The 15962-nt window shown below is 55.2% G+C and overlaps 1 protein-coding gene across 2 annotated transcripts in view; it reads right to left on the bottom strand.

Annotated features, from left to right (window-relative positions):
- STUM (stum, mechanosensory transduction mediator homolog) overlaps positions 1–15962 on the bottom strand; it is a 63506-nt gene that overhangs the window by 9040 nt on the left and 38504 nt on the right. Inside the window, exons 2-3 of one of the 2 annotated variants that reach the window (XM_058699987.1) lie at positions 4305–4484; positions 3930–3967 (exon numbers count right to left, since the gene is read on the bottom strand). In XM_058699987.1, coding sequence (XP_058555970.1) covers positions 3945–3967; positions 4305–4484 — 203 coding nt within the window. In that variant the 3' untranslated portion in view covers positions 3930–3944. Of the gene's footprint in view, positions 1–3929; positions 3968–4304; positions 4485–15962 lie in introns of those variants that run through there. The other variant, XM_058699985.1, reaches the window with a different exon arrangement.

Here is a 15962-nt window from a genome sequence, read left to right as displayed (position 1 = left end):
ACGGGGCAGTTATCAGGGAAACTGTGCGATCCGCGGACTTCGTTCTGTTTTCACGAACTGGTCTCCTAATGCCCCTTGACTGTCCAAGGATCCAGTGCCCGAGCACAGACCGCACTTAGTGAATGCGTCTCTTTCGCCCAAACCGGTCCAGTCTGGAAGTTCTCCACTCTTTCCTCCTGAGCCGAAATCAAGAGTCAGGCGCTCAACGGACTGAGCCACCCCGGCGCTGTGAGAACAGCTAGTTTTAAATTGAAAAGTGTGAAAGAGAATTCCCCTCTGATACACATTAAAAGTAAAGTCGTTTCAGGGGCGCCTGGGTGGCGCAGTCGGTTAAGCGTCCGACTTCAGCCAGGTCACGATCTCGCGGTCCGTGAGTTCGAGCCCCGCGTCAGGCTCTGGGCTGATGGCTCGGAGCCTGGAGCCTGTTTCCGATTCTGTGTCTCCCTCTCTCTCTGCCCCTCCCCCGTTCATGCTCTGTCTCTCTCTGTCCCAAAAATAAAAAAAAAAAAAAAAAAAAAAAGTTGAAAAAAAAAGTAAAGTCGTTTCCCCTTGAAGTGATGGCCAAGGAAACTGAACAGAAGCGCAAACTCAGATTTTAACGGCGGCCTTTCCTGGTTTCAAGGTCAACAACAGCCCCCCCCCACCCCCCCGGAGTGGGAACCCAGCGGGGAACCCACCGCAGGGACGGACGGACAGGTGCCCTTCTCCCACCGGTGGTTTTCGTCACCAGAAAGCGTTTATCGAACATCTAGTTGCAAAAGGTTTTTTCAACTATGTTCTGCAAAGGGAAAAACTTAATCGTGACATCCAAAGGAGATCCTGAAAGTAATTAAAATTCCATATATTTCTAGACATGGAAATGCGAAACAAACAAACAAAAAAAACCTCACCAAATTTCAAACACGAACGATATCCATAAAATAATCCAAATTTTAAAAACTGCGTAAGATACATTTGAATATATTCTGTAAAGGCTCTGGAATGATGACCCAAATGTTGCCAGGGGTTCCTTCTGAATATCTTTAAATATTTCCTTATTCGTGCTGCTATTTTTTTTTCACTCTCTTCCTCATTTTCTGCATTTTTTTAAATAATAATAAGCAGTGGTTTTACGCTTAGAGAACATTAAGCCATTTTCATTTTACTGAAAAAATTTCCCCTGAGGATGTTTTGTACTTCTGAGAAGTATTAGTCACTAAGGTTACTAACACGGTTCCACATAGAACTTTTTTTTTTTAATTGCCCTGGACGTCTTTGCAAGAAAGTCGCAAATATCTGGAGGCCTGCTTGTGTTCTTACCTTGAGGGGATATTTGTGAAACCACTGGAAACACGCCAAAGCGTTCTTAAATGAAACAAAATGGCTCCCTCCATGTCTCTGCAGAAAGACCCCGCGTGAAACCTCAGTAACACCTTCTCCTGCTCTGTCCAAACCACGACAGGAGACGCCTAGAGCTTAAAACACATCATGCTATTCTGCACTCGTGAGAATTCCTTAATGCACCGAGGGCGGTCGGCCTCGTAGAGATCTCTCCTCTACTTGGCCAAAACCGTCTGCTTAGAAAGTTCAGGAAAGTCCCGGGAAAAGCAGACGTTGGGTGTTACCACCTCACCCTTCAGTCCATTTTTGGCAAGTATGGTTGTTGTTTCTTTACAAGTCATTTTGGAAGATCTCTTTTTATCGTTGTAGAGCCAAACAGCGGTGAGTGGTTTTAGTTCTTTGTGTGTGGGGGGGGGAGGGGGGGATGTTATCATTTATTTACTTATTTATTTTTAATCAAAATATCTTTTTTTTCCAGGAATAGAATAGTGATTCATCACTTCCACAGAACACCCAGTGCTCATCCCAACCAGTGCCCCTCCCTAACACCCATCACATCACCCCTCAGCCCTTCTCCTCGCTCAACACCCCACCGGCAACCCTCAGTTTGTTCTCTGTATTTAAGAGTCTCTTACGGTTGGTCTCCTTCTCTGTTTTTATATTATTTTTGCTTCCCTTTCCCTTATGTTCATCTGTTGTGTATCTTAAATGCCACACGTGAGTGAAGTCACGATATTTGTCTTTCTCTGACTTATTTCACTTAGCATGATACCCTCTAATTCCATCCACGTAGTTGCAAATGGCAAGATTTCATTCTTTTTGATTGCCGAGTAATACTCCATTGTGTGTGTGTATATATATACTCCATTGTGTGTGTGTGTGTGTGTGTGTGTGTGTGTGTATACACACACACACACACCCCGCTTCTTTATCCATTCATCCACCGATGGACATTTGGGCTCTTTCCATACTTTGGCTCTTGTCGATAGTGCTGCTATAAACTTTGGGGGTGCATGTGCCCCTACAAATTACACATCTGTATCCCTTGGGTAAATTCCTAGCAGTGCTATTGCTGGGTCATAGGGTAGGGCTATTTTTAAGTTTTTGAGGAACCTCCACACTGTTTTCCAGAGTGGCTGCACCAGTTTGCATTTCCGCCAACAGTGCAAAAGAGACCCTCTTTCTCCGCATCCTCACCAACATCTGCTGTTCCTGAGTTGTTAACGTTAGCCATTCTGACAGGTGCCAGGTGATATCTCATTGTGGTTTTGATGTGTATTTCCCTGATGATGAGTGACGTTGAGCATTTTTTCATGGGTCGGTTGGCCATCTGGATGTCTCCTTGGAAGAAGTGCCTATTCATGTCTTTTGCCCGTTTCTTCACTGGATTCTTTGTTTTTTGGCTGTTGAGTTTGATAAGTTCTTTGTAGGTGTTGGATACTAACCCTTTATCTGATATGTCGTTTGCAAATATCTTCTCCCAGTCCGTCGGTTGCCTTTTAGTTTTGCTGATTGTTTCCTTCGCTGTGCAGAAGCCTTTTATTTCGATGAGGTCCCAGTAGTTCATTTTTGCTTTTGTTTCCCTTGCCTCCGGAGACGTGTTGAGTAAGAAGTTGCTGCGGCCAAGATCAAAGAGGTTTTTTGCCTGCTTTCTCCTCGAGGATTCTGATGGCTTTCTGTCTTACATTGAGGTCTTTCATCCATTTTGAGTTTATCATTGTGCATGATGTGAGAAAGTGGCCCAGGTTCATTTTTCTTTGTGTCGCTGTCCAGTTTTCCCAGCACCACTTGCTGAAGAGACTGTCTTTTTTCCATTGGATGTTCTTTCCTGCTTTGTCAAAGATTAGTTGGCCATAGGTTTGTGGGTTCGTTTCTGCGTTCTCTATTCTGTTCCACTGATCTGTGTGTCTCTTTTTGTGCCAGTGTCTTGATGATGACAGCTTTGTAACACAGCTTGAAGTCCGGGATTGTGATGCCTCCTGCTTTGGTTTTCTTTTTCAAGGTTGCTTTCTCTACTTGGGGTCTTTTCTGGTTCCATACACATTTTAGGATTGTTTGTTCTAGCTCTGTGCAGAATGCTGGTGTTACTTTGATAGGGATCGCATTGAATATGTAGATTGCTCTGGGGAGTATCGACATTTTAACAATATTTGTTCTTCTAATCCAGGAGCATGGAACGTTTTTCCATTTTGGGGGGGGTGTGTCGTTTTCGATTTCTTTCATAAGCTTTCTATAGTTTTCAGCATATCGATTTTTCACCTCTTCGGTTAGGTTTATCTCCAGGTATACTGCCAGGTTATTTTTTAAAGGTTCATCAAGTCATTTTTGGTAAACTTGACTTTGTAACATTAAGCACTCGCACAGAACAATTTTGTGTCTGCACCAAGTGTGGGCCAAATGATCGGCAAGGGTTCACGCAGCACAACGAACAACGTTGAGATCCCAAGGAGGAGGCAAATCGTGCTGTCCTGGCTGTCCAACGAAACAAAACACACGCCACAGTCACAGGGCGTCCCGTGGGCAGAGATACCAGTAGGCTTTCCTTCTTTCTGGAAAACTGCAGGATGGAGACAAGGGATGCCAGGCACGGGGACCTCAGCTCACGCGGGCCACGCCCCGGCCACTCAGGGTCCTCGGGGGCTGCCTCCTTGATAAAGAGGAGGCCGATGCGTCTGAGCTGATGAGCAGCTCTGTCTTTCTGGCTCATGCCCTCTGGTTCAGGTCTCTGCCTGTTTGCACTCAGGATTCCCTGCAGGCATTGGGCCGGGCGCGTGGGGAGGGTCCCCTGTGCCAAGGGGCTGCAGACTCCAGTGACGAGGACACCCGTGAGCCCTCCTGAGCCCCGGGCTCCAGGGAGGGGCGGGCCTGCCTGCAAAGCGCCAACACCCCGCAGGATCACAGCCGCCCAGACCATTCGGCGCCTGCCCCCTCCCCCCGAATCCCGGCCCCCGCCCCAGAAAGCAGGGTGCTGGCGGGCTACTCACTGGCGAGGATGACCATGTCCATGCCCCAGAAGATGCTCATGATCCAGCCCACCATGACGATGGCCGTGAGGGTCTGGATGAGGGCCGCCGCGATGTTCAGCCAGAAGACGCAGCACACGTGCCTGTCCGGGAGGTCGGTGCGGGCTCCGCAGAGGACGGCGAAGGCCGAGACGAACGTCCCTGTGAGAGGCCAGAGGGGACAGCTTTCGGAGGGTGCCGGGGACACGGTGGCCTGCGTGCTGACGGCCGGCCAGGGGCCCGGCTGCCCAACCCCCCAGGAGCTCGGAGAGGAGCGGCCGGCATCCAGCACCTTCCCACTCCGGCCCGGCCCGCCTCTTAGCCCCACGCCGGCGAGGCCCATGTGGCAGCCTGAGGGGGTGCACGGTCCTGGGGCCACGACGAGCCGTCCCTGCAAGTGGGGGAGGGGACGGGGAGCCTGAGATTTACCGAACATCCACGGGCACACAGAGCAAGGTTGTGCATGTGTCCAGGGCCCTTACCGGGTATGACTTCCCAGGTCCCTACGGGAAATGTCGCGACGCAGCTGTCATTTGCCTGGAGCCAGGCTGCCTTCCTACTGGGCCCTGGGCCTCGCGGCGGCCCACAGCAGGACGAGTGGCCGTCCCCTGTCTGCAGCAGCCACCACAACCTCAGCGGCTTCGAGCAGCGGGTACCTCTTACAGCTCGGGAGGTCGCGAGTCTGGAACGTCCTCAGGGCTGGGTCCTTCCGGAGGCTCTCCGGCTGCCGCGTTTATGGGCTCCCGGCCCCTCCCACACCAGCCCAGCCAGCGCCCACATCCCTCCTCTGCGACCCCTGCTCCCACACCCCACACCTTCACGTCTCTCCCTGACTCTGACCCTCCCGCCTCCCTCCTGTAAGACCCGTGATGACGCTGGGCCCACCCGATCAGCCAAGGAGACCCCCCACCCCCCCGTCGCAAGGTCCTGCCCGTAGTCACGTCTGCAGAGCCCCCTACGCTGTGGAAGGGAACATTTTCCCAGGCTCTGGGGGTCAGGGTGTGCACATCTCTGGGGGGCATCATTCCGCCTTCCACGCTAAGCAGGTGTCAGCCAGGAGTCCCTCGAGCTTTGACACCTGGTGTCCTGCCCCCTGCCCTGAGAGACTGCCCCCCCCCCCAGAGACTGCCCCTCCCCCCAGAGACTGCCCCCCCAGGGCCAGTGATGGACTTTCATCTGCAAACCAACCAGTCCACAGCCCACACGCCAATCCCCTCCTTCACAGGCTCTCACACTCCGGGCCACCAGGTTCACACCCAGCACGGAGCCCAAAGTGGGGCTCGATCCCATGACCCCGGGATCATGACCTGAGCCAAATTCAAGAGTTGGATGTGCAACTGACTGAGCCACCCAGGCCCCCCTAAAACCTAGGGGGTGTCTTTAAAGGGGCTGCCGACTCCCACTGCCTCGCAGGCGGGGGTGACGTGCCATAGCAGGTCCAGACGAGAGAGCAGGCCATTCCGGAAACGAGCCAGGAGACCGGTGAGCTCCCTCACCCCCTTCCTCCTCACGGTTCCCACGCCTCAGGGAAGCTTCCCCGGGGGCCCATTTCCTCCCTTTCTGCACCCTGGCTTCTGGCCTGTCCCTGCCCAATCTCGGTGGCCCACGCTGGCTTCCCGAGGTGGCCTTTCCCACGGGCCCGCCCCTTGGTGCCTCAGATCCAAGGCTGACCCGAGTCCACGTGCTGATTCCTGATCCCGACCCCTGCCCACGCTCCTCCTCTTAACAACTGCCACCGACTGTGTTTCTGCCGCCTGAAGGGCTGACAGTCCCTCTGGGACCCCAGGTGGCATCCCATTCACCTTACTGTCCCCAGCCCCCAGCGCAGCGCCTGAATACGGGAGGTGGAATTCGAGGGTCCAAATGCACCCAGCGTCCCGTGTGTGTGCTCTGTGTGCTAAACCTGCAGACGCCTGGAGGGAGTGACGTCACCAAGACGGCACCAGAGGTCCTTGCTGACGTCACTGCCTTTCCCCAAAAGGAGAGCCAACAAGTATTCATTAGCAAAACACCACCGAAGACTCCAAGAATGGGGGCATTGAGGCGAGAGCACCGTCACACCGCAGAGACCAACACAGGCCACGCCGGACGGATAAGAGCAGCGGCTACACCCTGACCCCCCAGCCCCTTCCCCGGGCCAGCGCGCCACCACCAGAGGTCCCCCCGAGTCCCTTCTGGGCGCCCTCCCTCTGATCTCCTTCCACGGGACTGCAGGCACATCTCCGGCTCTGACGGGGGCGCGGGCGATCCAAAGCACCCAGCACAGATCGGGGCACGCGGGCCACACCCACAGGGCCCACGTCGCAATCCCCAAAGCCGGTGACACACGCTCACCAGGGGTCGGTGCAGAATCAGATCTGCCTGCTCTGAATCCCCAAACAAAGGATTCTGCTGGCCTTACAGCCCGGCTTGCCCAGGGAGGGAGCTGCGTCCCAGCCCCACATGCTGTGCAGGGGACTTCCCAGCCACTTGGAACCCCGCAACCCTCCAGGCCAGAGGCCGGGCAGGCTAATCAACCCGGGGGGGGGGGGGGGGGGGCAAAGCCAGTCCCAACTGGAGGGTTTCCCTGCTGTGCATAGGCAAGAGGATTAATCCACAGCCAACCCCAAGGCCAGCTCCAGCCCCTCCCAATGGAAGGTGTGTTTGGAAAATTGAGAGTTGCTCTAAGCTGCCCTCCCTAGCCCCACCTGCTGCCCCATCTGATGAGCCCGGCCGGAGGCTCTGTGTGGGTGCTCCCGCCGGGACAAGGGCAGGCAAAGCCAGCAGAGGGAAACCAGTGCACCTGCTCACCCAGGGAACTAGGGACATGGCTTGGCCAGAGTTAAGACAACAAGGAATGAGTTTTACCAGCCTCAGAGCTGCTTCTCCCGCCACACCAGGCCAGGACACTAGTTTGTAGCCCCGCTCACTGTGGAACACGCCTCCAGCATGCCAGGTACACGGGACACTGTGCGGCCCACCCAACAGCCCCGCTTATGGCAGCACCTGGACACAGAGCACAGCCTGTGGCTCTGCCCATCTGCAAAGCAAAAGTGGTGACCTCAGCTGACCCGGGAACTCAGGGAAAGGAGAATGAAGTGGGAAGCGTCACACTTCCTGATTGCAAGCTGTACTGTAAAGCTACGATCGTCAAACCAATATGGTACCGGCATAAAAACAAACAGACCAATGGGACAGAACTGAGAGCCCAGAAAGGAACCCAGGCGTAGAGAGTCGACTGCTCTTTGACAAGGGAGCCAAGAATACTTGACAGGGAGAAGACAGTCTCTTCAATAAATGGCGCTGGGATAAGTGGATATTTGCATAGAAAATAACGAGACTAGACCCCTACCTCACACCACTCACAAAGAGTAACTTGAAATGGACCAAGAACTTAAATGTAAGATCTGAAACCAAGAAACTCCTGGAAGGAAACAGACACAGAGCTCTCTGACGTGGGGCTTGGTGATGGTTTCTCGGAGAGGACACTTAAAGCTCAAGTAACTAATGCAAAAATAAACACGTGGGGCTACATCCAACCTAAAGGCTTCTGCACAGCAAAGGAAACCATCGACAAAGCAAAAAGACCACCTGTGGAATGGGAGAAACTATCTGCACACCATACATCTGATAAGGGGTCAGTATCCAATATACATAAAGAACTCCTACGACTCAATAGCAGAAAAACAAGGGCACCTGGCTGGCTCAGTCAGTTAAGCGTCCGACTCTCGGTTTTGGCTCAGGTCGCCATCTCACGGTTTCTTGGGTTTGAGCCCTGCGTCGGGCTCTGTGCTGGCAATGTGGAGCCTGCTTTGGGATTCTTTCTCTCTTCCACTCTCTCTGCCCTTCCCCCACTTCAACTATCTTGGGGTCTCTCTCAAAATAAATAAATAAACCTAAATTTTTTTTTTTTAAATAGCAGAAAAACAAATAACTCAATTAAAAAATGGGCAAAGGCAGGGGCGCCTGGGTGGCTCCGTTGCTTAAGTGTCTGCCTTCGGCTCAGGCCATGAGCTCATGAGAGCCTTGCGTCGGGCTCTGTACTGACAGCTCAGAGTCTGGAACCTGCCTCAGATTCTGTGTCTCCCTTTCTCTCTGCCCCTCCCCCACTCGCACTCCATGCATCTCTCTCTCTCTCTCTCTCTCTCTCTCTCTCTCTCGCTCACTCTCAAAAATAAACATTAAATTTTTTTTTTAAATGGACAAAGGACCTGAACAGACACTTCTCCCAAGAAGACAACCAGATGGCCAACAGGCACATGAAAAGATGCTCAACACCGCCCATCATCAGGGAAATGCAAATCAAAACCACACTCAGATTCCACCTCACGCCCGTCAGAACGGCTAGAATCAAAAAGACAAGAAACAACAGGTGTGTTGGCGAGGACGTGGAGAAAAAGGGACCCCGTGCCCTGTTGGTGGGAAGGCAAACTGGTGCAGCCACTGTGGGAAACAGGAGGGAGCTTCTTCAAAGAGTTAAAAACAGAACGACCGTACGGTCCCGCATTTCCATTTTGATCCAAAGATACCTGCACCCCCACGTTCACTGCAGAATTTACCAAGCAGGTGGCCGAGATACGGAGGCAACCCACGTGTCCGTGGTGGATGAATGAAGAGGATGAGGTATACACACAATGGAATATTATTCAGCCTGAAAAAGCGAAGAAATTCTCCCATTTGTGCCAACGTGGGTGGACCCTGAAGGCACTGCGCTAAGTGAAACACGCCAGAGACAGAAAAAAGACAAATACCGCGTGATCTCATTTATGTGTGGGATCTAAAACGAAACGAAAGCCGAAATCGTAGAAAAAAGAGACCAGAGGAGGGGTGGGGGCGGGGGAGCTGGAGGGAGGGGTCAGAAGGTGCACACCCCAGGTCGAGGTGAGCCCTGGGGGCGTCCGTCCAGCCTGGTGACGGGAGCTGGCGCTGCTGTGGGTACGTAGGGAGGTTCAGGGTAAGTCCTGAGAGCTCAACACGGGGAGAGGAGTTTGTTCTCTCCCTGTATCGTCTCTGCAGGAGAAGCTGGATGTGAGCTGAACCCCCCCCCACACCCCCTCTCCCCCCACCCAGGCGATCACTTCACAGCAGATGTCAATCAAACCATCACGCCCCACGCCTCACGCTTACCCGGTGACGGGCGTCAGTTACTTCTCAGCAGAACTGGAAACAATGCAGATGCCTAGGTCCCCCCCCACCCCTGCCTTGGATCTGATTTTAGATCTGGGGGAGGGAGGCAGGCGAACCTGCATTTCTAAGCAAGTTCCTCGCTCTGCGCAAATGCCCACTGAAGTGTGACAACCGCGGACTTAAGATCAACCCAGGAAACGGCCCAGAGCGGGCAGACCCTCCTCTCTCAGCCAAGGACAGCCCGGCAGGGGGTGCCTTGCTGGACCCCCCACTTCTGTGGGATGTGGCCAGATACACTACTCAGGTCTCACAGCGGCTCATCCAGAAACCTGACTCAGTCCCTGCCCTTGGGAGCCCCCAGATGAGTGAGCAGGTCCCTCATCCTCCACCCCAACCCCCACCCCCGCCCCGGGTGTGCCCCAGTTTACAGAGGTAGGGCACTTGAACTCCAGCCTCCTCCCGCAGGCAGGAGCAGCGCGGGGTCCTGTGGGGGCAGGTGACATGGGGTGGGGGTGCTGCTGGGGCACTGGCCAAGGGCTTGGAATGCCTGGAGAGGGCGCACGCCCCTGAGCGGAGGGAAACAGAGCTCGGCCAGCACTGGGAGCAGGAGAGTGATCTAACGGGAGCAGTGATTCAGGACAATTAATGTCAGCAGGCGCTGTGGGTTGCGAGTGTCCAAGACCGGAAGGCAGCGGCTGAGGAGCGATGGGGACACAGACCCAGGGCTCGGCAGTGGACACAGGATGAGACGGGGGACTTAGGGACTCTCGGGAAGCGTGCGCCCCCAGCATGTGGCACGTGGTGGGAAATGAGACAGACCCGCGTGGACAGTAGGGAAAAGAGAACGCTACAGGAACAGCAAGAGAGCAGACGCTGAACATGGGCACGTGGGGGGAAAATCAGGGAAAAATGACACAGATGCCACCCCCCCACACACACACACGTACGGTGCGCTAGACCGCGCTACCCTCCCCCTGCCTACCGCACCTCTAACCCTTACAACCGTCGGAGGGAGTTATTACTAACCCCACGTCTCCGAGAGCCTAGGTGATTTGGCCACACAGCCGAGCCAAGATTTAAGCCCGGAGCTGTCTAGTTTAGAAGCCTGAGCTCTTTGTGTTACATCCTTAGGGTAAAAAAAAAAATAATAATAAGGTAAATTAGGTCAGCTGCTGTGGGAAACATACGGAGGCTTCCTCAAAAAATTAAAAATAGAATTACCACATAAGCCAGCCACTTCACTTCTGGGTATACACCCAAAAGAACTGAACGCAGAGTCACAAATAGATATTTGCACACCCATGGTCACGGCAGCGTTGTGCACAATGGCTAGAGCCTCGGACCCCTAGGGGCGCCTGGGTGGCGCAGTCGGTTAAGCGTCCGACTTCAGCTCAGGTCACGATCTCGCGGTCCGTGAGTTCGAGCCCCGCGTCGGGCTCTGGGCTGATGGCTCGGAGCCCGGAGCCTGCTTCGGATTCCGTGTCTCCCTCTCTCCCTGCCCCTCCCCCACTTGCTCTCTCTCTGTCTCAAAATAAATAAACACTTTTGGGGCCCTTGGGTGGCTCCGTCAGTTAAGCGTCGGACTTTGGCTCTGGTCACACAGTCTCACGTGGATCTCACAGTCCGTGGGTTCAAGCCCCACCTCAGGCTCTGTGCTGACAGCTCGGAGCCTGGAGCCTGCTTCGGATTCTGTGTCTCCCTCTCTCTCTGCCCCTCCCCTGCTCATGCTCTGTCTCTGTCTCTCTCTCAAAAATACACATTAAAAAAAAAATTTTTTTTAAACACGTGACTGCCCCAAGTGTCTACAGGTAGATGAATAGATAAGCAAACTGTGGTGCATAATACACTGGAATGTCATTCATCCTTAAAAAGGAATGAAATCTGACCCCTGCTACGACATGGATGAACCTGGAGGAGGTCATGCAGAGTGAAATAAGCCAGTCACAGAAGGACAAGGACTGTGTGACCCCATTTACGTGACCAGAACGCTCAAACTTCTAGAGACAGAAAATAGGATGGTGATGGCCAGGGCCTGGGGGAGAGGAGAAGGGGGCTTAGTGTTTAATGAGGACAGAGTTTCAGTTTTGCAGAACAACAAAAGTTCTGGGGACGGGTGGCGGTGGTGGCTAGGAAACAATTACGAACTCTCCTAATCCCACTGGACTGTGTGCTTAAAAACGGCTGGGGCGGTAAATTTCTTGCTGTGCGAATTTTAACGCAATAAAAAAAAAAAAAAAAACAAGTAAAGAACCCTCATCCTTCGTGATTTGCAAAATATCCTTGAAGCTCTCCCCACCACCACCCTGCCCGGGGCCAGAGTCCTTCATGGGAGACCCCGAAGCAGAGGGTCTCTGTGACCTGTGGCCGCAGTGCCCGGACTCGGTGGGATCTGGCTGAATTCCTGTGACCCTCTGTTCTGTAGCTGTGGCCAAGCCTCAGGCTCCTGGCCTGTTTTCCTTGGGCCAGACCACGTGAGATTACCACGTTCATGGGTCAAGAATAGCCGGGGAAGGGGCGCCTGGGTGGCGCAGTCGGTTAAGCGTCCGACTTCAACCAGGTCACGATCTCGCGGTCCGTGAGTTCGAGCCCCGCGTCAGGCTCTGGGCTGGCGGCTCAGAGCCTGGAGCCTGTTTCCGATTCTGTGTCTCCCTCTCTCTCTGCCCCTTCCCCCATTCATGCTCTGTCTCTCTCTGTCCCAAAAATAAATAAACGTTGAAAAATAAATTTTTTTTTTAAAAAATTTAAAAAAAAGAATAGCCGGGGAACAGCGATTTCATACGGCTCAGCCTGCTATATACACGGACGTCTTGAGCATCAGGCAACTGTCCCTGAGCTCAGAGGTTGTTAGAGTTCAAAAGGCACCCGTCCATCAGCTGCCCAAAGAGGGAACCTGGCCAGAATCACCAAGCCCATCAGAGGCCTCTGGGCCTCTACGTACCCCCACCCGCCCGCCACGGAACCGGCTGCTCCGTGGGCACGCGGGGCGGTGCGAAATGGCGACGCTGGCCAAGACACTGGCTCGTCTGCCAGGAGGAGACGGGCTGGCCACGTTTTGTCTGAAAGAGGAGGCGACCTTCCGTGCGTGAGGTGTGGGAGGGGCGCCCAGCCACTGCCCTCTGACCCGCGTTGACGTGCTCGCGATAACTCTTGGGCGCAAAAACACAAGCGCCTCGCGCACGCGCTGACTTGTACGACACGTTACGTATGTCACCAGCAGCTGCGTCCGTGTGGATAAATGAAGAATCCATCATTGGGGCGCCTGGGTGGCGCAGTCGGTTAAGCGTCCGACTTCAGCCAGGTCACGATCTCGCGGTCAGTGAGTTCGAGCCCCGCGTCGGGCTCTGGGCTGATGGCTCGGAGCCTGGAGCCTGTTTCCGATTCTGTGTCTCCCTCTCTCTCTGCCCCTCCCCCGTTCATGCTCTGTCTCTCTCTGTCCCAAAAATAAATAAAAAACGTTGAAAAAAAAATTAAAAAAAAAAAAAGAATCCATCATTGACTGGGACCAATAACTTCGCTAATTAGGAAATGACGGTCAGAGGTCCCTTTTGCCATTATAAGCTTACAGGTGCCACAGGAAGGTTAGGGGTAAGGGCCTAGCTTCACAGTATGAAAACATCGTTTTAATCTTTTCAGCAGTGAGTTTGAAAAACAGCTTTAGCACATTTTCGTACAAAGAGGTGTTAATCGTCTTCAATGAGTCTCACCCGCTAAATAAAGAGCGGTACCCAACGGTAACGTGTTAGTTCTAATTTATTCCACTTGAGCGCCAGCCGTGGGCCAGTGCCGGGTCCAGGGAATGTGGAGCCCAGGAGGGAGGGGGCTTGGCCCACCGCCGTCTGGGGAGCTCACACCCTCGCGGGCACACGGTGCCTCGAAAGGAGCGGCAACACAGGGTGCACACAGGGGAACGAGGGAGACAAGGCCGGCTCACGCTTCAGTAGAAAAAAAATAGCGGCGCCTGGGTGGCTCAGTCGGTTGAGCGTCTGACTCTTGATCTGGGCTCAGATCATAATCCCAGGGTCGTGGGATCGAGCCCCGAGGTGGGATCGAGCCCCGAGGTGGGATCGAGCCCCGAGTCGGGCTCTGCGCTGAGCGCAGAACCTGCTTGGGATTCTTTCTTTCTCTCTCCCTCTGCCCCTCCCCACTCTTGCACTCTCTCTCTCTCTAAAAAAAAAATAATAATAATTTAAAAATAATAGAGTGGGGCCCAGGGGGGCAGTGGTCAGACTGGAGAGGCCCTGAGGCCTGGCTTCCCTCTCCAGCCGCTGGCAGCTGCTGGGAAGGGATTCGACAGGGGACTGATTATACGGTCGGGTTTTAATTACAGAGCACACGCTGTGACCCCGAGGGGAGAACGGGGCGGAAGGGGTGAGGCAGGAGGCTGCGAGGAGAGAGGGTGCCAAGATCCCGGTGACGGGTCAGAGGCGGGAAGCCAGGGTGGCCGCGGGGACAAGGCAGGAAGACCCGAGGAGGTGGTGTCCCCGGGACCCAGTGAGCGGCTGCACAGAAGGAGGGGAAGAGGGCGCAGCCGGGCCTGGGTTCAGTTTTCCGCTCTACAAGGTGACCCGGGGACCCATGGTCGGGAGAGCGTAAACAGGGACTCGGGATGCTGGGCTGCGGGCCCAGGGACCGGGTGGGAGCAGGGGCGCATCCGGCCACGAGTGGCCTCTGCAGGGGGAGGTCTGACAGGGTGACAAGGCGGAAGCAGGGGGTCAGAGGTCTGGGAGAGAACGAGGTGCGGGATTGCGGGACAAGGGCGAGGACCACGCTTTCAACAAGCACATTCAAGAAACGTAAGCTTGTTTACCTGCTGAGAGGACGCTGCTTGGCGGGGCGGGAGTCGTGGGCCGTGGGGAGTGGGGGGGTGGAAGGAGGGGTGAGGGCACCCGATAAGATGAGGCGGGGAGCGCGGGGGAGGGGTCTATAGCAGTTTCCAAACCAATCTGCCCATCAGAATCCTCTAACTGACCATGAAAAGGCAGGTCAAGGGCCCCGCCTCCAGACCACCGACGGCACAGGGATCCAGCCAGGAATTTCTTGCTTAAAAAATGAAAACAAACACGCCCCATCGGGCGCTAACGTACAATCAGGTGTAAGAGCCCTTCTCTGAGGGGGCCCCCCGGGGGGGCTCAGTCGGTTGAGCGTCTGACTCCTGGTTTTCGGCTCAGGTCGCGATCTCACGGTTCGTGGGATGGAGCCCGGTGTCGGGCTCCGTGCTGATGGAGCAGAGCCTGCTTGGGATTCTCTGTCTCCCTCTCTCTCCTCCCCTGCCCCGCGCTCACTCTCTCTCTCTCTCTCTCTCTCTCAAAATAAATAAATTTGAAAAAAGAAAAAAGAACCCTCCCCCGAGGGGAGGAGAGGGCGGCCTCAGAGATACGGAACGAAAGCGTCACACACCCTGGTGGGAAACTAGCACAAGACTCTGATCAGCCCCCCACGACGCGGAGCTGGGGCGGGGAGGTCACCCTCTGCGGCACAGCCGGGGGACAGGAGCCTGGGGCCCGGCCCCGCTCCTGCCCAGAAGTGACTGGCACGTGCTCCCCACGAGGGGCGGCTCTGCTCCCTGCGGACAGGGTGCGGGGACAGAGAACGGGGGGCCAATGATCTGTTCCTGCAGCCCTACAGGTTCACCTGGGTGCTGCGGAGGGCGCTGGGTTTGGAGCGGGGTCCCAGGGCCTCTTGGAACTCGGAGAAGGCCAGGGCTGTCTTCCGAAGTAACTGCTCCTGACAAAGGTGACCCCCAGCCCTGGGCCGGCCGGTCAGGCAAGTCTGATCCCGGACGCGGGCTCTGCGGTCATCGGTCATCGAGCCGTGCTGCTGTCAGCGGCCGAGGCTCGCTCCCGGACACTCTCCGTCACCCTCCGGGGACGGCTGCCTGTGCACAGCCCTGTCAGGGGCACAACCTTGAACCTGAGCTTCGGGGAGCACGGGGGAATGTAAATGGGAGGGTGACCACACCCGAGGACAGAGGTCCCTCCTCACTGCGGTCTGGTCCGGCCGGAACCAGATGAATGGAAGGTCACAGTGGGCCCTAAGAAGCTGCGACTCTCAGGCCTCGGGGGCGGGGGGCATCAGAAGCAACAGAGAGGGTGCAAAAACACGGTCCAGGGTCCCAGCCCCAGAAAGGCCAAGACAGCTCGTCTGGCTGTCGGCTTCTCATTAACGTCACTAAGCCCACCCAGAAGCGGGAGGGAAGGTCTGCAGGTTCACAAACGATTCGGGCCAAAAGTCCTGGCAAGGAAGGTCAGGGAGGCTTGAACTAGGTGCCCGCGGCCTCGGTGAGCCAGGGGGCCGGGCCTCCACAGGGCTCGGCGCGTCCCTCCCTCACGCACACACCTCGCTTCTGGTTTCGGGGGGGACAGAAGCGGGGGACCTGGGCCACCTGCGTTCACACCCTTCCATCTGGTGACCCCAGAGCAGAGTGCAAGGTCACGGTAGGGGAAGCGGGAGAGGAAGGGGTGTCTGGACCGCATCCAGTGGGACCGTGTGTGTCGCGCAGGGTGAAGGCAGTCCCCAGGAGCCAGAGGACAGCCG

Source organism: Neofelis nebulosa, chromosome 15 (genome assembly GCF_028018385.1).
Source record: "Neofelis nebulosa isolate mNeoNeb1 chromosome 15, mNeoNeb1.pri, whole genome shotgun sequence".
NCBI lineage: Eukaryota > Metazoa > Chordata > Mammalia > Carnivora > Felidae > Neofelis > Neofelis nebulosa.
Note: the sequence above shows the minus strand (reverse complement) of the source record. Positions and strands in the feature narration are given on the sequence as shown.